Source organism: Varroa jacobsoni, unplaced genomic scaffold (genome assembly GCF_002532875.2).
Source record: "Varroa jacobsoni isolate VJ856 unplaced genomic scaffold, vjacob_1.0 contig00664, whole genome shotgun sequence".
Classification (NCBI taxonomy): domain Eukaryota; kingdom Metazoa; phylum Arthropoda; class Arachnida; order Mesostigmata; family Varroidae; genus Varroa; species Varroa jacobsoni.
In genome coordinates, this window is record NW_019214507.1 from 45493 (window position 1) to 67847 (window position 22355).

The 22355-nt window shown below is 39.7% G+C and overlaps 1 protein-coding gene and 1 long non-coding RNA gene across 2 annotated transcripts; one reads left to right on the plus strand and one right to left on the minus strand.

Annotated features, from left to right (window-relative positions):
- Nucleotides 1-2282: 2282 nt before the first annotated feature.
- Nucleotides 2283-22075, plus strand: LOC111271474 (xaa-Arg dipeptidase). The gene is made up of 8 exons (XM_022852290.2): nt 2283-2746; nt 12264-12426; nt 15301-15431; nt 18460-18630; nt 19337-19496; nt 20344-20565; nt 20780-20928; nt 21877-22075. The coding sequence occupies exons 1-8, from the start codon at nt 2666-2668 to the stop codon at nt 22024-22026; spliced, it is 1227 nt and encodes a 408-aa protein (XP_022708025.1). The 5' UTR covers nt 2283-2665; the 3' UTR covers nt 22027-22075.
- On the minus strand, nt 10983-12374 carry LOC111271476 (uncharacterized). Its single transcript, XR_002686884.2, has 2 exons — nt 12247-12374; nt 10983-11706 (listed from the first exon to the last, which is right to left on the minus strand). It is a non-coding gene; the product is annotated as an uncharacterized LOC111271476 (long non-coding RNA).
- Nucleotides 22076-22355: the final 280 nt, after the last annotated feature.

The window sequence follows — 22355 nt, forward strand, 5'->3', positions numbered from 1 at the left end:
TTCACTCTAGGCCTGACGAAAGTAACAGAATAGCCTGTTTGGGCGCTGCGTTTGACTATGGTACGGTATCTATGTTTTAATCAATAAACAAATGGTTTACATTTTGCCGTAATTGATTTCCTACTAATCTGGTACCTTGTTTCTCTTATCGTGCCCCCATCCTAGAGAAGAGTAGTACAATCTGATAGAAGAAAATGAAGCATTTCATATTCCGTTACTGCGTTGATTCAAGACATGCTATTCTAGCTAGCTGTATGAATTCAAGCTGACTAGGGAAAAAAAGTACATTTGGGGGTCGCGCTGTTTTACTGCGGTTCAATGGATCATGCACAGTTGTGTCGTTTGTCATACGAATAGATGATGGAATAATCAGCTTTTAGGATTGCGATATGAAAGATAGACAAATATAGCGGCAGATTACGAACTTTTCAGTGATTCGAAAAATGTTTGTCAACCATTGATACTAATCAATTATTTGCCGAAAATGATACGTTCGATGGAATATGTGTCGTTTGGAAAGCAGCAAGAAATCACTTAGGTACAGTTGTGCGAAAAGCATCTCTTCGTCGGAAACGCTCTCGCTGATTTTCCTAATTTTCGAATAGATTTTAGACGTTTAGTTCATTCTTGTTATCGCCAGATTTGCATCGAATAAAATTGACGATTCTCGGAAAACTGATTCATTGCAAGGGTCGTCTCCTCAACTGCGTTATGTAAACCGGGCTTTGTGTTTTAGCTAAGAGTAATAAGCCGCGTTGGAACGTAGTAGATTTTTGCCTGACTGGTTAGTCGCTGTTACCCTCTCCGAAGTGTATCATACGGCCTATAGTAATTACTGTATATGGGGCATACCATTTCTCAGAACCCAAAGGCTTCATTTTAACAGTGAGCATATGTGCTATAATTGAACTTGAACCCCTATGAAACGACCACGTCTATTAGAAAACTGGCAGAAAACAGATTTATGCTTTTAGATGTGTGTTGTTGGACAATGCCTGAAAAGGCCATGGGCGATGCCGTATGTGTGCTTTTGCACGCCTCCTGCTAAAAACGAACGTCGCGTGTTTCGCCCGCTTTTCCCTAGATCGCTTTTCTGAAGAACGGTAAAACATCTAGGAAGCCATTTTGGAGACTCATCAACTATTCGAAAAGCATTTCAACTTGAGATTAGCAACGGTCGAGAAGAAGCCGGCCGATGCAAATAACCAATGAGCTAATAATTTTTTAATAATGTGAAATTAAATCAGCCAAACCGAATGTTCGAGTGGGCAGTGGAGCTAGTGAGTAGTAGCTGTGATAAGACACGAAATACCACTAACTCCTCTCTCTCTTTGTTATGTGGACGTGTAGCGGTACTTTTTGTTATGGCTTTTTCGGTATTTTAAGCAGTGTGGTATACGGCTTTCGTTATCTTACGCCAACGTAAAAATAATAATCCCTAGGCTTTCGATACGGTATTACGGTGTTTCTGCCCTCGACGACCTGGTGGTCCGGCTGGTCATTTTCCATACACTCAAACAAAGTACAAAAACGTTTCCACGAAGATACTGTTACGGGTGACTGCTGTATCTTTACCGGCAAGCGTCCATACTTAATGCTATACATCTTCTATATTCTACGCTAGCCTAAATTCTTTTTTAGCTAATCTCATGCCATCTCCATTTGAAGGTTGGAGGCAGATACATGCATCGTAACACGCACGGTGCGTATTGAAACAGGCTCTTCGGTTTCAGCAATAGTATGAGTAGAGATGTTAAACAATACAATTAACCTCATTCGTGATCTCTGGTAGTTTCGTAGTAACAATAGCAGCATCACTGTGGCAATGGTACAATATTAACTAGTGACACGGTCAAACAAGCATGCAATGGCTGCCACTACAGCCGCGTTACTATCGCTATACGCTCAATCCATGATCAAACAATCATGGTAGAAGCGCGTACTGTCGGAAAATGTGTATCATTGGCTATTTTGCCATCTTATCGCTGCTTCTTTTATCGTAACGCAATATCTTTACGTTGAGAGAAAAAAAAAAGAGGACACGGATCGACAAGCCATACCCGACGCGCTCGATACCGTAATATTCAATGCGTAACGATCCGTAGCAATAATTTCGCTGGCTACCGTTGCCACAGACGATTGTTAACTCAACTGGGGGCCTATTCTTTCCTAGTTGGAAGAGGAGGCGAGCGCCAGCCAAAGATACGGGACGGGAAACTGACACGGGACTAAATTCACCCTCGCTACTGCCTCCGCCGTTACCATGTACGTTGCGTGAACGACGTCTCGCATACAAACCAGTGGAGTTCTCCATGCATTACTTGCAGTTTATTCTAAACTTCATCGACTCTATAGGCCACCTTGCCTCTCCTCTAGCGCCGTTTACGAAGGCTTGCGGCGGCTGCCGACTGCATTGCTAGTTAGTCCATATGTAAGACGTAGTTAAAGCATTATAGAAAACCAAATATATTAGTGCGTCTACTGATAACAAGTGACCTGTTATTTAACTAGTTGAGTTCGTGGAATTCGGAGGGAACTTGTCCCGTAACTAGCTGCATGATAACGCGCGATCGTCGTTGCCGGTAGCACATGCACGACGGCTTGATTCGACAGCCACAAAGGCCTTGGCGAAACTAGTGCGTGCGGTCAGCCCGCTAAAGTACCGATGACAGTGAAGGAGACTGATATCGTCGAAGATGCTCTCTTGCAGGAAGGCCTGAAAAAATATCGTAAATTATTACGTAGAGTAAGTATATATGCAGTATAGCGGAGGGAGGGGGGGGGGCATCTTAAATGCACTACCTCAAACGGGTTCTGTGAATAAATGAGTTGGACACTTTGGCTATGAAGTTAAACTTACTCAAAACATAATTAGCAGACAAAACTCGACCGGATCATTCGTTTCATTGCCCACCATGCGGATACTCTAAAACACGACACCGTAGCATAGTAAATGATGCAACAGATCATTGATAGATTGGTCAATTGGGTATCGAACACACGAGCTAGTCATGAAGCATGATGCCAAATTCGAATTATTTGTAAGCACAAATAGGCTGAGGTGGGCCGATAGTACGTCGTAAAGGTGCAGCGTTTTCGCGTAAAGCGGCGTTGTACTTTGTGCCTAAACTTACATTCGCCTCTTTTTCGTTCATTTAGTCAATCAGTGATGACCTGATACCGATGCAGTAGGATGTCGCAGTAGTAACTGTAAAATAACTTTTGAATTATCTGTTTTATTACTATGTACTTACTATTGAAATCTTATATGATGATATAACTTCTTGCCGATTTCAAAAGTTCGTTTTCATTGGGCAACAATAGTCAAAATGTCAACTTCAAGTGTTCTGTTTTTGTGGTGGACGTTAATGATACTATCTATCAACTGAAACGTACGGTACACTTGTTCTCGCAGTAATTGGACAAAGCTGTACGATCCGTCTTTTAAACACGACGAGATAAATTTGCGAAGGAAAAGTTGTTCAACGTAGTGAAATTGTCAAGGTGTTTCTAGTATATGTACAAATTACTCAGAGAATAGTGATTTCTATTCTAGAATACGTTTTTCGTACAGCTTCGTCGCAAGGCTGAGTACGATTGACTGGCCAGATCGTTTTCACATTAAATGCCGTTATATGTACTGAACAGTAAAAAGCTTACTATCGAAAAGCGACTGCGTTTTCCTATTAGAAAATGGTGAGGATTTTTCTTGAAAAAAAAAAATGGTAATTTATGAGAACAGCGTCCGATAAGTAAAACAGATGACAGGGGGCTTCTTGTAACTTCCCAACTGTTTTTTTGCCATTCGAGTTTCTGCTGTGTCGCGTTGTAGCTACCTGTTGTAGCAACCGTTGTCGCGGAGTAGCTACCTCGCTTACGAGTTTTAGTTGTTTGACTTGATCGTTTTCTCCGACCGTTGACAATACGCGCGAATTAGGACTTATGACGTTATGTTATTATTTGCAGCAACGGTTCATAGTATTTAATAGTAAAACCTTCGTTGACGCAGTGCCTAAAAGCCCGAGTAATGTGATGTTGCAATAAAAGACGAATATATTTCACGTTTTCTATTGAATAGCACGACATATATATATATATATATATGTGTCGCACAGAGTGTTATTTGCCGAGAAGCCTACGTTACGAAAAACGATTCGTGGGGTGGCGTGGCGTGGTGTAGTTTTAATAGGTTTAATTTTCCGTACTTGTAGCATATAAATATGGCACGAAGGAAGTATGGTACTTTATGCTACGAAGACTTTTTACCAATGACCTAGTAAAGAAAAACGGCTGCTCTGCAGCGGAACTACTACAGACGTATAATTGTGACGATAGAGTCTCAGACGAGGCAAGATGACCGCTACGCGAAGATGACCAATATCATCGAAACGATGCGCATATTTTTTCCGCAGGGACTAGTACACACTCAGCACCCGCAAGGCACTCAAATACGACAAATAGTGGCATACTCTTGATTCGGTCAAGAAGACTTCATAAGCCCAGATTAGACAGACAGGCCGGAAGGGACATTGTGGTCACCTTCGATTAGCCATATCTATCGCAAATGACTTGAGTCACGCTGCCCACTATCTAAACGGGCTGGAACGATTTTTGGCAAAATCTATTATCTAACACAAATAACATCAATAAGAATATTCTAGATAGCATAGAAAAATGTGTGTATTGGCGTAACGCTGAATCGTATGAATTGTTCACTTGATGCCGTTCTTAACGCTGACAAACGATCTAATCTCTCGCTCCCGGCGGAATCTACTGGCTTCGAACAGTCGAACCTATTATATCACGTAAGGGTGCTTGCTATTTAATGATCTAGCCATGGTAATCTTCATAGCAGTACAGCAGGCAAAAACTACTGCAAATCTAGCTGCCGCTAGTCGCTGCCTCGAGTGGCTGGCCCTCGTTGCGGCACGAAGTAGACTTAGGGATTCCCAAATTTTTCTTACTGTTACTAACGGGAAATGTCACGGAAACTGTGATGTTTCGCGCAGCAGCTTATTTGCCCTATTGGCACCGACGCGACTATCGTGACTCAGTGTATTATCGTACATACGTTTAATATTCTGTCGCTTTACTTTTTGTCATCGGTCAGACTCTTGCGTACGGACGGTCGTTCACAGTTGCCCTCTATGGGCAAAATCGCTACGCTGCGTTTCTGTTACGCTGTTCAAATGTTACAGTGAAAAATTATGGTAACTGCTCACCTGGAAATTTGTTAGAGAAGGCCAAATCAACCTTGCCTCATTCTGACGAACTCCACAAAACGAAACCATTTGCTTATTGAATACGCCGTAAAGACGATAAAATCTCCTTTCCTATAACTGTACTATTACATGTAATCGTGTTAGTTGTATCTGAGTAACACTGTAAATTGTTGTGGGTTTTAAGCCAAATAGATTACTTTAAAAAATTGAAATAAACATGCAACTATGTGGCAAAGATCGTTGAAGCCGTCCCGTTTGCGGTACGTCTGGTTGGTAAGCGTGCGTCGGTTGCAGGCGGCCTCAGAGAACGTGCTAAAACTTTAATTTTAACACTTAGCTTAAATCGCAGTTCCAAACTCGTCGTAAAGGAAAAGTGATATTTATTTGATTAAAATTCACAAAATGAATCGCGTAAAATTACATCGGTACTAACTGGAGCAAGATGAAACAGCTCCTTTCTTCTGCGCGGGAATTCTGCGACTGCTGGCGACAGAACCTTTGAGGCCGACTGGCTACAAGCAAGCAAGCAAGCAGCAGTTATCAGGTGCGCCAAAATCAGATTTTTGCGCAACGCATAGAAACTTATTATCAAATAGCAGTAAATCCTACAATAAACGTAAACTAATATACTAGCATATACGAGTCAGTAACTGAGCGTCAGTCTCAGTGCTCATATGTGGCCATCTATCGATAAAAAAAAGTCCTATCTATTATTAAGAGCTTTTGTTCTTCGGACATAGGTTGACTTGTGATGCGCCTAAAGTAGCCTGAACAGAGACATCACTTTCACCTGATTTTTGTGGGTTGGTCAAGTTCCAGCCTGGAGACGGTTGCGGTTTTTTTCATATTTTTCCCATCGAAAAATAACATGTTTTTCTTTGTAGAAATTCTTTACTCTTCGTAACGTACATCGTTGTGAAAGCTGTGAAACGGATTAACCGAATAGCTTAGTGAGACAAGGGCAATTAGGTACTGGGTGGTCAAGGACGCTTAAACGGCAGATTAAAGCTACTTATTAACGAGCTAAGAAAGTAATAAAAGCCTAATTGTTACTCCTCAATAGGACTTTTTGTTGAGTAACGCCTCAGAGACAAATTGGTGCCACGTTGAGGGTCAGAGCTAACCTTTTTTCTGGCTTATACTGGGCACTTCAAAGATTTTTTAGTTAGCCGGCAGTTAGCCGGACGGGACGATTGGGAACCGCCACAGACAATTTAAGTAGGAAAACGGAATTGCTACGAATTGTAAAGCAGCATAGGTTTGAGTGAACTAAGATAAGGGTATAATTAGGACAAAAAAAATAGAACAATGAAATTGGGCTGATAGAGTTGCTGTATCTGGCTTTGCACGAGCTGCAGTCTGCCTATAAGTCCCCACTTAACTGGAACTCTTGCCCACGTGCGGACCCGCCATTGGGTTGTTATCAGAAGTTTTATTCTCCGCTTTTGGTTCATGGGAATTTTCTAGGACGGTTAATATAAAAGTCATAGGGTGTGTGCATTCGCTTTCGCAGCCTTGCGATTCTAACACGCGTCCTTTCGGTGGGCATTAGTGTTTTTCTCCTTGGAAGAAAATCGTTCTCTCTCGTCGGGTCTCTAAAAATCAGGTTGCGCGCATAATTTTTCAAGTTCATATCCACTACGCTACCCAATATTGCACTTTTTTTTCGCCCTTCGCCCACTGTAGAAGGACCGTACGTCAAAACGAATTCTTAACCTGTCTATCATTGTGTCACTCCGTTAATAAATAGCCCTGTCCTCCTGTAAAAACGTTGCCTCAAGTTATTAAATGTAATGCAGGTTTTTTTGTTATAATTGGTCAATTAATATACATAGACAAATGCATTTCATATATAGTCAAACGAGTCTTGAAGCAAGAAGAGACAGCTATTTATTTCCCCGGGATATGTGTGTGCATCTTCGATACGTAAATAATGCATTATGATATATGTATCTCTGTCAGGTTGGACTTGCCTTCGCATGAAGTTTCGAACACTATTTGGCTCCAGCTAATGTTCGCTCTCTACATATCCTGACTAATAGATCTTCTGAATAGAAGTAGTTCGGCGTTAACAAATTCAATCTACAGAGGTAACTTAGAGGCTAGAAAAAAGTTAAGTTGACTCAGTGCGCTGTCATGCACGAACAGTCTAACTGAAGTTGTTCCACATTAAACTATGAACGAAATTGTTGCACCTATAGGCAAATAACATCGGCGAGTTCATAATGGCGAGAAACTTCTGATCATTTGTAATGATATTTCAACCGCAAATAACCAGTGCCGTTATACTTTCATTGTAGAATTATAGACACGTTTTAATAATTACGACCCGTACGCATGCGTTGTACATTCGTTTACGTATTTCCTTGTCTGCGTTGAATAGTAAACCTTCAAATAGCGAAGGCCATTCAAAGGAACGTAAGCTTCTCTTTTGTGTGCATGCCTGTTACTCAAATTACTCCTGCTATAGTTAAACATGTAGGAAAATGTTGGATGAAAGGTCGTAGTACAATTGTAACTTTCAGGAGGCTGACTTTCAGCACAAAATAAAATACATCCACGCCCGACTTCTATTCAAACCGCCTTACGTATCCCTAAACTTTCTAGGTATAACCGTTACCTCCGAAATAACAGTGATTGCCCTGTTACCAGGAATCTCGCAATATGTTTATTTTTAGTATTTTTCCAGGAAATACACAAACATGGTGGATATTTTAACAAGCTATTCTCCATAAAGAATGCAACTTGGTAGGGATAGATTGCGATGTATTCAGAGTTACTCACGATTCGGATATCGGTGGATGATCGAAAGGGGTCACCTTTGTCAAATGCCTAACTGCAATGGAGTCTACGTAGCTTAATAATGTTCTGGGGCTTAAGTTAATTTCACGCACACTTTTTATAGATTTGAGAATGGCATCAAAGTACAGTTTCCTCCAAATTCCATATCAAGCGCTTGCAAAGCAGACGCTGCATCAAAAATGCAAAATTATTGGTTTTATAGAGTCTAGGGACGTTATGGCTTCGAAGCTGCCGGTATTTTTTATAAACAAAAAAAAAAAGATGTTCACTGTTGTAACCCTATTTTATAACAGGGATCCTGTTGTCGTTTCGACTGTACAACGTTGTGCTTGCCAGCGTTTCAGGGGATCCAGTCGAAGGTCACGAGAGAAGTACTGGTCCTCGGACTGCAGCTAGTTGGTGATGATGTACGAAAATCCCAAAGCTGCCTAGATATATTCAAATCGTTTTATGCCACAGACTTACTTTTATACTTACTCAGTACCATATATTGTGGTCGTCCGCTACAATTAAGGAATCAGCTGGCTACCGGTTATTCATAAAATACCTGTGCATAGGTAGTCGTAATTAGAGTGCACCCATTATTCGAAAATGGTGGTGTCACAATGCTGATTATTTACAAATATGTAAGTAATTAAAACTGGCGCCAAAGTCCCTAATCATTATCGCTTCGCCTATATATTTATTTGCATTTTCCAGCAACGATAGCGTATACAGTAAATACATATCGCCAGGTTAACCTTTGATAGAATGTATGTACTTCCATGCGGCATTGGGTGCACTCTTAACCAGCATAACGCAATGATCATTATAATATAGAGCAAGCAGTATTTCGAAAAAAAAAAAAAACGAAGAGTACAAATGCGAACGCTTTCGCTTGTTGCATCGGGGAAGATAGACAAGACATGATACTTGTAGACACTGAACGATCAAATCTTAAGCAAAACATTCGTGCTTCAAACCATTGCATGTACGTTCAGTTCATGCAGCTCAGCTGTTAATATTTCAGCTTTGAGATTTATTGTAGCGACTAGATGCTTATGCTCCCTAAAGATAAGGGCGTCGTAAAAAACGTACTTCTTTGCTTTCTCAACATCAACTACTACCTCAGCTAGAGATACAGTCTCTGATACAGCCATACCTACTGTTGAAATCATTTGAGAAGTATTAGCGAGCTGTCTAGATGCCTAGTTGGGTTGTGACCGTTGTGGATCGTAGTTATATTGAATAGACACTTCTAGTACGTGTCAATAATTTTCCTAAGATATCGATTGTTATCTCACTACAATCTCAGACACAAGTAGAATTTTCGGATTTGGGTCATTTATATATTATAGCAAAATATATGTGTATATTCAGGAACCTCCGTTCGGAGTGTCGGCTTGTCTATGCGACTATGTGGTGGCATCTGCTCTATTTAGAAAAAGTCGACAGAAAAAAAGACACACAACTATCTCGTATGCCTGTTTCTACTACCATGTAAAAGTTTTTTGATCTCGATGACCTTTTTGCTGTGTGTTGACCCAAGCCGTGATTAAGTACACTGTCTTTATGGAGGTATCTGGAGGCGATAATAGACGACTGCATTTACTGCCTTAAATCCCGCTGTTATATTGCGCCGGCACGTAATGCTATTTCGTCTGAACCGTCATCGATTGGGCTAAAATGGAATTTTATGACAGGAGTTCGCGTGGTCAATACGAGATTTACTTTGGTAACAAAACGACGCAGCTTTAATAGACTTCAACGTTCTTTAGGCTGACACCATCCTTAATGCGATATAGGTTACGCAGCACTACGAATCCTTCGTGTAGCTGTTATTTACGAAAGAACAGATGGACTCGGTCCTCGAGTGAAATCTTTAGCCCGCTAAGATATAGCATAGTTCCAAAACGTACAACTATTAACCTCATAGTTCAAAGGCAGCCCTGAGTAGCCTCTGTGATGCTTAACTTATAATCAGTAAAAAGGTTACCTAGTACACGCCTAGGAATTTTCTTTTATTGCTGACGTATACGTGATAGCGGATCGATTTACGACCTTATTTACATGGGCCAGATATTATTTTATAACTACATTTGCAGACGGTGGTGAAACCGAATACAATGATATTGTTATGGTATGCCTACGTGTATATATTATAAAAGGAACAAGTCAAAATAATCATTTGAGAACTCTTCTCCCGTCTGAGTCGAATTGAGATTAACGACAAAAAATCCCTCAATCTGAAACGAAGCCCATTTGATGTATTTTTTCGTGATGGGCTGTTTTCCAGGTAGACGGCGAGGGTGTCATTCCTTCACTCGTCTTTATTGCAAACGAGGTATCGTTCTTAATGATCATAATGCTCTTCGATCGCTTGCGAATCAAAGCTTTACTTGGAATCGACAAAACAGTCAGCTATCATTGGCAAATTTTCTAGTTTTGCCCTCCAACGACCTAATCCCGACCTCAAACTAGTTTTTTTTTTTACTTTTTTGCAAAAACATCCGGTTATAAAATATGTATTGTGTCACATATCGTTTTATAGAATGAATCGGCATAGCTAATCCGAGTCGAGTGTAGCTGGCGGGTAGTAACTATTCAAAGTGAGATTTCATATGTCCTAAGTGCAATGCGCAACACATTAACACAGCTCGCTTGAGTGTCATACCCATTGAATGGACATAAGGGGATCTTCACTTATGCTCCGTTTCGTCCTTGTTTTAATGATTTGAAGTACATTTGACCGCCAGGACAACTGAGGTTTGTTCAAAGTGTCCTTTGTAGTAAATAAAAAAAAAAAGTATAAAGGGTCCGAAGTTATTTCGAAAACTTTTCTATTGCAGATTGCGTGCATTTGAACCTAGTCTGGGTTATTTTTTTAAAGCACAGGTTTTCTACCTTAGTCGTGTTAGCCTTAGTCATTCCCTCCACTTTGCCTATCGTGCGACGCAGAACTATTGGAAAATGCAAATGTACCTTTACTCCGACATAGCAGTTGCTTTATTAGAATCTCTCTTAACGAAATTAAAGAATCATAATAATAACAATAATGTAAACATTTTTTTAATACATATCGAGAATGTGGTGTATCATTATGTTTAATTAGCAATAAGTCAACAAGATGAGCATTGTAGCGTTCCTATACAAGTAACATTGAAAACTCGGTAGGCTTCATACGGCTACTTCAAATTCAAAAATATTGTATAATAAAATGTGTTTCCTATGGCAAGAATAAAGTTTCAGAAAGATACGGCATGATTTTATACAAAGACATTTACTCTTTGATGGCTTAAAATGTCTCTAGAGTCGGCGGAACAAAAGTCAACCACCACAAGGCACCAACATAATTGCTCTCGTTTCCTTGGATAGCAACCTGTTCGCTATGCGAACTTTACGATTGAGTCCTCAGACGCGTCGCCAACACCCTGGAGCGGCCGAACGGTCTGAGGTCCAAAAGGTCTGAGGTTTTGTTAAGGTACCATGTAGCTTTTCCTTGTTGGCCTAAAGCCTTCTAAGACCACGAAAATGAGACATCGCTGGTGAAGAACGCTACAACAGTGACAAACCAAGTCAGTACTTCTTCAACGGACGTGCGGCGCTAACTATCTTCTCGCGAATCATAGAGGCCGATTAATATGGGAAAGATGAAAATTTACAAGGAACAGCCACCAGGAAGAGAAGCTTCGTGTACCCATTCCTAGAAATTGAAACAGAGAGTTAAGTCCTTGAACGTACAACAGCTTAATATCGAATTTCAATAAGGTCTTTATAAATAATTGCGCTGTTCTTTTATAAGTTACACGAAAATATTTGCTCAATCAAGTTCTTTTTTGAGATGACTCTATGGAACATGAAGATCTAATGTCAAGAATACGTCCGTATGCATGGTTATTAAAATGCTGATATGCACTATGGTCATGCATATCGGCATTTTAATAACGTTATGTCGTTGACACGACGAAAACTAACAAAAACATAACGTTTATCCCCTACTGAAATACAAATGAACTCATAACGGTTCCGTCCAGGATTTAAAATAGGTTTATAACGGGATGGACTTTATCGATAGCACTTTTTGTATAAAAATGGCCTCTTATCTAGAGAAAAAAAAAAAACGGTACAGAGAACCCAGTCCGTGTTAAGTAAGCGAATTCAGTCATCTACCATAAGAAAATAACGGATGCGTTTACCATATTGCGTTACATCACGACAACTATTTGTACCTAAACATACATACCTTCTCTTTTCTACCAGATCAACGACGAAATATGGGAACATCCCGAAATCCGCTTTGTCGAACACCGTGCACACGACCTTCTGACCAAGGTATTAGAAGAGCATCAGTTCAAGGTGACACGCAACTACATCCTAGAAACGGGCTTTCGTGCTGAGTTTAGTCCCGAAAGCGGGAAATATGGTAAGACGAGTAGCAACAGTTTCAAATGCATTTAAAGAACAGATCGACCTAATCCAACATGACACGTCATGGTGGAACTTTTTTATAGCTTGCACATTTACGTACTCCTCCAACCTAGGCGCGTATCTGCAACGTTTCATGCTCAGCAGGTATACAATGCAGATATCGTACGCACAGAGTAAGCGAATGTAATAATTTAGATTTTTATTTATTTTACATACGAGGCGCGTAATATGGCTTACAGTGGACAATTTAGAATCAGTACATTAATGGCCTCGAACAACCTTTTGGAAGCCTCTCATTTCCTCCAAAATCACAAGTCTGCTAATCCCAACTTCGTCCAAACACGATATATATATATATATATGACACATGAGGCCAATATCAAACAAACTACTATAAAAAGAACAAAGGTTTTTTACTCTTACGCCGAATACTATACAGTACTGGTAGCTACTTTTAACGAGCTTTGACTAAAAAGTTTTCAAGCTAAAAACACGTGTGCCTATTAGGCATATTTAAGGCGCCTGGCTGGCAGTCTCTTGAATCGGGGTTTCTAATACAATCATCTGCTCCAAAGCGTTCCTCTGTGTAACAGCTCGACTAAATCAAGTAATCCGTTTATGCATTTAAAATATGTTTTAGTTGAAATTACATCTTATTTTAAATCTTATCTGAAATTACGCAAAGATGGTCTACAGCTGAGCAAAAACCGTTAGGTTCGTCGCCGTTTTCGACAAGCGTTCAGTATCATTTTGTTGTAAAAAATTTTCTAAGCAGCAGCTTATCTTATCTATTCTGTGATTACAAGTGACTGTTATCTTGAAGAATACCAGCCCGCTATGCGGGTCAAGTAAAATACGAGCTACAAGACACTATGGTAGGCAGCACTTAATTTTTGAATTAAACTTGATGCACTCAGGATTTAATGTTTTAAACGCTACTCTATGATTTATCACACGTGTATCAGACGTAACATATAACGCGTTATGCGTATATTGTATTGAAGCAGAAATACGCTCCAAATGTCCGTATACAAAAACCAGGTAATGATAAACAGCTTGGGATTTACCTGTGCCCAACACACCCAAAAGGGCTTACGCGATGAAAATCAAAGTCTTTGACAATTTCTATAAGGAACTGTAGATTTTCAAAAAGAAATTCGAAAGGCTAGGTTTACCGTCATAATTTTTCCATACAATATAAAGCTCTTGTAACCATCAAAACGCGTTATTGATTGGGATTCTGGGTCTCTTTTTCTGCCTTATATTGATCGAATCTGTTTAACAGCTGTATATTCTCGTAACTGCAGGTTAGGTAGACTCGAATCAGAGAAGGGGGTCAGTTTAGGTTGGCTTTATGGCAGGCGTAGCCTGTCGTTGCGTTTCTACCGTTAGAACTTTCTTAGCTTTAGACAGGTCTCAAATAATTTTATTTAAGTATTACATTGTATATAATTGACTGTTGTTCACTATAAATAATATGTGCCTATTGTAAGTCGATATGCATTAAGCTGAAGCGGATCTAAAAATGTCCGATTGTAAGAATGTAAAATGTCATGAAACTTTTATGATAACAAGTTAAACTGAGTAAAAGTTCTAAAGTTATCAGACATATACGAGAGTCGTCATTATCACGTCCATCTTACAAATGCTTCATGTAAACAAGGAGAGGGCATTATTTCCTTGCATAAAAACACTAAGATTAGTCTATATTAATTAGCCATTAATTATTTTCAAGGAGAACGTTAAATGTACGCTATGTACGAAACGCTTGATGATGTATTCCATATTATCCCTAACTGACCTGATTCTGAGACAGTTAACATCCCTCAGCCAGTGTTATCTTTTCTTTTATAAGTTAGTGACTTAGGCTGTTTTATGCCCTAATCGCCAACTGAATTTTTAAATTCTTAGGCGACGAACAGTGTAGTAATTCACGACCGCAAAGAACAATAATGTAAGTTAAAAAAATGATATTTTAGATTTCAGAGACACGAAAGTCAATAAGCCCCGCCTTTACCGTAGGTCACCCAATACCCGATATCAGTATAGTCGAATATATGCACGAATAGATATACGTTTGTCGCTAAGGCAGGGGCATTCATTACTAAGCTCTGATACGTTGAAATAATGGCCCGACAAACAAAGATGGCGACATACCGCAGCTTTGTTTGTCTGGCCAGACAGTCAGAGACAAGCCTCCCAAGGTCAATCTTTAGCCAACTACCTCTTGTAATTGTTTATCTGCATTTACGAACAGTCGTAAGCCGTAATTTTAGCATGTCGCTGTTAAGTGATATTATAAAAGACTGCGCGAGTGCGTCCAAGAGCCCCTACGTAAAATGTAGCGGGTATTCACTGCGATCCCGTAAAGCGGACGTTGCTAAGCTTCGCGTTAGCTAACGAAATATCAGAGTAAATCCAGGACGGCTTGTGTTAGATTTGCGTGAAACCAATAGCCTGGGTACATTCATTTTAGTGGCAATATAGTTAATATGGAAATTCACATAAATGATCCCTTTGATTGCAATTGAATAGGTATCAGAAATAGGGTACTGCCTGCGTTTGCCAATAAGTCACAGCAAACACGGATCAATCGATCGTAACGAGTTAAGATGCTATTTGCTTCCAGAGTATTGTTTTGAAAAGGCTAGTAATACGGTTAGTAAACACGAAAATGGCTCCATTTCGAGGTATAATTACAATCATTTCAGTTGCCTACCGAAAAGTTCGGAAGAACTACTTGGGAAGCAATCGATAACGCCCGATTAGTTCGATAGATGGTTAGTAGAGTATAAACACATTTTCAGCTGCAAATGTCACATACGTATCCGTTTAACCTGCACATAATATTTACTTGAATATTTTACAGCGTCTCTGGGCCCGAACGTGTGCTTCATTTGTGAGTACGACGCCTTACCAATAGTGGGTCACGCGTGTGGGCACAACCTCATTGCTGAAAGTGGCATTGCAATGGCCCTTCTCACTCAGCATGTAATGACGGTACGGTACTAAGTTTGCTAGGGAATTATATTCACAATTAAATTCATTTAGAAACAGTTATTTGCGCCTTCATCGGATTCAATGCCGTGCCACATGTCACATACTGCCACTGTTATAATCACCTTCACTTCGTCTCGACTTCGATAAACGCGTAGTCGCGTTTATCGAAGTCGAAACGAAGGCGAGACGCCGATTTACTGTCGCACACTATGACAGCGTCTATACTATACTATAGATACATATCTATAAGTTCAGAATAAGCCAGACGTAGCGAGTACGTTTGGTATGATTACTCCTGAAAAGGTTGATTTTCTTACTATTGGTCACCATATATGGCCTGCGTTGGCTTACTACAAGTTGGTCCTTGACACTGCGCACAGCAAACTCATGGCCTTGCGATGACAGGTACGCGCTGGGATGAATAGGGTTTTTGGTGCTGAGACTTCCGTATGATCGTTCCGATCGATAATCGCCATATTCTAATAAGCAGATGTATGTTTTCCGGTATTTTATAACCGACCGTTTTTTACTACAGAAGAACATGGCATATTGATACTGAATAAATCTTCCTTACAATGTACTATTCGACAATGCGTCAGGTGGAATGGTCAGAATAGCTACATTAATCATAGACTATCGTTCCGGTTTCATAACCTACATGATAGGGCCTGGTCAATCGCTTAGGACGAGCGCAAGCTCGTAGTGAGCATTTAGCGCACCGTCCTTACTGTCAGTGGTATCTCTATGGCGCTATGGTATCCTGGACTTACTTTCGTGTTAATAGATTGCCATTTTTATGAGCTATGTTGCAGTCGACGTATGAATGTCTTTACTGGGATCAGCGGTTAGCTGTCGTATGCCGTCAGCGAGGGTTCCATGTAAACAATTTTTTACTGTCTCTACGGGGTTGTTGTGATACGTTTTCACTAATCATCCATAATATGAACTTTTTTAACCTCAACGTTCAGTGAATAGTATAGTTTTAGTATAGTTAATTTATATCCGAACATACCGCGATTACGGCTTGAAAATAGATGATTCAGACCCCGGCCAAAAAAGTTGGATTGGAGACAATGACAAGCAACATTATAAAACGGGTGACTTTTTTTTCCAGTAGAAAATATGAAATCTACGATATTCATGGGAGCTTGTCCATGGCAAAAAAAAAAACGATGCTCATTTATTGTCGTTGTAGGCGAACTGGGCCTTTCGTACAGAAAACAATATAAATGTCATTGATATTAGCAAGGGAATGCTCCGATACAAATCGATAATTATACTCATTATTAGTATCGAAAGCTACGATTTTTCCCGTGAAATCTATCACAAACATGAAATACTGTGTGTCACCATTAATGAAATAGGGTTGGTAACTAGCGGTTTATGTGTAAAGCATTAGATGGTTCTTATTATAGCATATATTTACAAATAATTATCAGTTTAAAAGATCATTAAGTTCGCGAGTCCTGGCGTAGCACTACATAGGGTACCTATATTATTAGAGCTATATAGTAGAAATGATACATCTAGCTTAAATATATTGAGCTCTATTGATGTGCCTAATTAGAGATAACAGCCTTCAAATAACGTATGGATCATAACGACTTACGTACATACGTATATATATATATATATAGATATAGTGCCATCCTCAAAGTTTGCTTTATATGAGTGTGAGTAAGTTTAGGTATGGCAGATCGATAGGCTTCTGCTATAAATGATCGTCAACTTCCAAAAATCCCTTAAAAAGTCCCAAACGAATATATATCGAATAGATCTCAAACCTCAATCCTACGTATTAAATAAACGTAAAATTTGTATTAGTGCAGTCTTTGTTTGTAATCAATCAGTATAACTGACCACCTTACAAGGCTCGCTTAATATGCGAAACCCTTATCAGGCGTAGAAAGAGACATAGTATTATAATTTTATTAACAAATAATGTTTCGCTTGACTGCATCAAGTATCATCGATCGTACTAGAAACTATCTAGGCGAACTAGGGATACCTGTACAAGCATTGGGTTTGGCAGGTATGGCTAATAGAATATACTGTATGTACATCTATGTAGATTTGTCCTGGGAATGAAATATATTTCCATGTTGCCCTGCTCCAACATTTGCAATGTACATATTAACCTTAACAGCGCGGCTGCATACACGGAAAGGCAAAACGGGATTTTTTAAGTAGCAACTGACGTTGCCACAACAGATATATTAAAGGAAAAATTATTCAAAGAAACACAGAGCTTCGCAATGATCCCGAGAACTCACTGAAGTTGTTGATGGACAGAATCAGGGATGGACCAGTTTTTCACGCCTTTTGCTGTTATTGTGCTGAGGTTTGGTATTCATTTCAATATTAATCAAGATACAGTATGTTGTTCTATAGCAGCAGCAGCTATATTTCATCGCAAGATTGTTAGTCAATGTGTGTACCCACGATTTTAATCTATATTTTCAAGAAGCGTAATTAGTTATGCGCTATGTTATTAGTTAGAAGGTTTTTATTTAGTAGAATACGTAATTGTTGAAGGCCTGGAGTGTTTTTGGCTCAGGATATCACCAGGAAGGATTTCGTTCCGAAAACGCTCCCATATGAACGGTAATGTAACTCACTGGACCATTCAGCTTATAGAATATAATTAGTTGAATAATAGGATCTGTCGTTGAGGTTATGAAAGTGTTCAACTTCAAGTAGAAAGATGCTTGGTCTGCTTGTGCTTTTAGGCAACCTTTTCTAACCAGTTAGGCTGTTTATTAACAGAGTAAGTCTTGATGGCTATCATGACGCTTCCTTTTTTTTCCTGTCAGTTATCAGCCGTATAGATCAATTTGCTCCTATTTCGCTTGCCGGGTTCAGACAGCTTATGATATACTGAACTGCAATAACTCGCGTGCCTTGGATGGTTCATATAGGAAATGAGTCAAACAATTGTTTGTAAGCCTGGACGGCAATAAGGCACACCTAATAACCCATGCACAGTTGCTGTAATGTTTATGGCTAAAGAGATCATCAATTCCTCTAGGAGTGCCCATCTCGATACCCGGGGAAAATCACTGTCATCGGCTCGCCTGGCGAAGAGGGTGGCGGTGGAAAGATTATTATGATTGAAGCGTTTAATGACGTCGACGTGGCAATGATACTTCATCCATCGAACAAAGGAATCCTGCACACTGAAAGTATCTGCTCGTCAAGGGTTAGTTTCAGTATTATGTACCTCAGTTGAGTATCCTAAACGAAGTCTTTGTGAATCCCACGGCACCATCAGCATCCATATAGGTATCATGGCCGATTAGTTTTGCTTTACAGGAACACTGTATTAATACTGATTCTTCTTCTTCTACATGGCAAAGATTTAGAACGTAAACTTTGCGGAGCGTCAACGTCAACGAAAATTTACAAGTAAAAATTGTTGTGCAGAAACATGTACGCACCGATATTCTCTCAACTGGCGTCGTTTCTTATCAAATTTATTAGAAATATGAAAATGTATGTTGTTGGACAGTTAAAAATGTGTAATTCATTTTATTTATAATGCTTTTTCTGAGCATAGTACCTTTCGAAACAAATGGCAAATCATAAAAGTAGTCATGCTATAACCTAAGTTATCGGTTGATACCATAGTAAGTTCTCAAGACAGCTGTCATTAACCGTAACGCACTTTTGACATTAACTAAAAAAGAGCAGAGAACATGTTTTTTAGTGTGCCTAGGTTACTTGAGACAACTTGAGACAAATAATACACAAAAGGACAGACTATTCCTTTCTTCACATACGACGGCGTAACGATGACTTTTTCCATAGTCGTGTTGGGGAAAATGCTTTACCTATTAACTTCCACCGTCCCCTCAAAAATCGATTTACACCTTTGAAGCACCCCGTACGTTTACCTCCTGTTATAGATATTTGCGGCATACTCCGGTAAGCGGCCTGAAGAAACAGCGCATTACTTTCCTTCGCTTGATCGAATGTTGCCTGGGTCCGAGAGTGATGCTGCTGTTGCCGCATACAACGCGATACAGGTCCTCAGAGCTGAGATGCCACATCAATGGCGAATCGGAGGTGTGTATCAACCGGATTTCTTATGTAGACGTAGCTTGGTGTTGTAGACGGGTTTTCAGCTCCACTAAGACAAACGCTTGAAAGCACGACATAAACGTAGTTACATAGCCTGGCCAAATAATCGTGAAACTAATTGAAAATACTACAGTTTGTGACATCGTTCCGTAAAATGGGTACAATGTTCGAATCAAACTGTAATGAAATTTGCTTTCTTAATACTTCTTGTGTACATGTAAATAACAGAGCTGCCTCCGAACTGACTGAATTAGAGCTCGTTCCATTTATAAGCCTTCAATAGTTCGGAGCAGTCAGTTTCTGATCTACGTCAAGTAAAAGGGCCCAAATCTAGTAGGTTCCCTTAGTCGCGGATAATATAATTCTTTATTTGTGCAGATCTACATTGGTAAAGGATAACAATCAATTCAATGATGAGTTAAATATATTGATTTGAGCACTGCCGTACGAAAGTCCTTCAAACGAAGTTTTATCCGTAGACTTTTTCGCTACTCAGAAAAACGGACACGTGCTAGGCCAACGTCCACTCACTTGACAGTTTACGCCATGCCGCTTGTAGACGTATATGTGCTTTGTGGGAATTTTCGAAACAGATTTATTATGCAGTATTTGCGATTCTAATATATTCGTCTCCAGGACCCCAGGCAAATTTCTCTAGGACTCGTTGTATTTTCAGTAGTGCAACTTGATTCGGAGAACGACTGTGCACGAACATTGACCGTTGTCGCAGAAGAGTGTTTTGTGTAAAATTCGCGACCCTTATTAACTAATTACATCATCTAAATGTGGTATCTTTGTAAAATGTTTGCTATTTATTTACATGATTTAACAGCTGTGATAAAAAAGATCGATCACTCGCTGGGGTTGGAGATTACATACCGGACGTTGCACGGGGCTGACATGTCTGTACTTTGCGCACGCATTGTTAAATGTCTTGAGGCTGGAGGAGCTGCCGCTGGATGTCAGCTTGACTGGCGCTTTACTGATCCATACCTCAATATGTGGCCCAACATCTGCCTCGGATCCATAGTTTACAGTTATCTCAAGCGACCAGGTAAGCACTACATGTTCTACTTAGGCTCAGTTATTAAACCTAAGTTGCTTGGATTATCTGTTTTGGGCATTGTTAGACAACATTTTCTTTTGCAATCTAATCAGCATAAACAGATATCGAATTCATTAAAGACAATCCGATATGCCTTCCTTGAAAAATGGCTTTTAAAATCCAAAAAAACTTATATATACTTTTAATGACGTTGATCTTTTAGAAATTCTTTTTGAATACGGACTAAACAAAGAGTTCAACGCGCTTTTGTCAACCGATATGGGCAACGTTTCGCATTTGGTGCCATCTATACATCCGATGTACTACATCGATACGCCTACGTCCCTACATCACCCAGATTTTGCCAAACAGGTAAACGAACGTTGTCCGTAAAGGCAACATACATTCACGTTAATTTTGATGTACTGACATCTACTTGAGAAGCTTTATATATTGTGATGCGGACATTGGGTCCCAGCAGCTTACTTAATAAACGTCTAATAGTAGAAGGCTGTGGAAGAGCAAAAATCATTTATCAATGCCATTTTTAATATAACATAGGTGCGCCCACGACCTCTATACGCACCTGAAGCCCACCCCTATTTGGGATCCATATGTGTACTCAATCTTGGAAGGGAACCCAATATAACGCATTGCCAGAGTAGTATCTGCATAAACGCTACTACTTAAATTAACTTAAATTTCTCCTTATTTCCCTAAAATTGGCTTATGCAGACATTTTCTTCCATTCTCCAGCCCAAAGCAGAAGCTAATGAATGGTTCGTTCCATTGTGTGCATATGTAAAATCAAGGTTCGTGATCGACAGTATTCCCTATATAAACCGTTATTTTTTACACAAAGCCCTCTTCGGACCGTTGAGCTTATTGCATTGTTGCTTTTTGGATCGTTTAGAATAAAGGATGTGGAGGGAAAAATACGCCATATTGACTTTAGTCCGAATACCTAAAGTCTTCCTGAAACAATTGAGACTTCGTTGAACAAATCAGGAAAAGGAATTAATTTAATTTACTCTTCCAATCGGGAAAGGTGCTATCATCCGAGAAAGGTGCTTTACTCGCTTACGATATCCCATGCATAACGGACCTCCAAACTTATCGCAATCTATGACTCTTTTCCCTGTGATTATTACTGTGTTCTTTAAGTTCGAATTCAGAGCTTCGCTACATTACGATAAACAATTAAGAGAAGCTTGTATTTATAGGAACCGTCCAGCCAATGCCGAACGAATCGTAAAATTCGAAATTAGCTAAAAGCCATTACCTAAAACGGGTACACCTTCAAATACACGTATATTGCAGGCGAACACACCGGAAGCGGAGAATCGTATGCTTGACTGCGCCCAGGCAGCTGCACACACAGCCCTTAAGTTGCTCAGAGACCCCAACGAGTTACTCAGGGTAAAAAAAGAGTTCCTAGAAAAGAAGAATTCTGCACAAAAGGACATATAGCCGTATTAATAAAAAAAAAAATCGCAATGTTATCTTTTGTCTTCCCCTATCCAAATGTGTTAAATAATTCTAGTTAATGTTGTGTTAGTTAATAGCATCAGAAGCGAGTGGAAAAGATCTGCTGGATGGAGCTATTGCAGCAGTATACAATATATGCAGCAAGAATCTTCGTCGTAACATGCAAAATACTGTTACGGTGTCCAGATGTCATCGTATTGCTGGCCACGCTGAAGCAAAATTTTCGCACTACGTTTATTCTACCCTGTTATTGAACCTATAGCGATGCATGTACCGTTAGGGCTTCAACTGCGAGTCCCATTGTCTTGTTA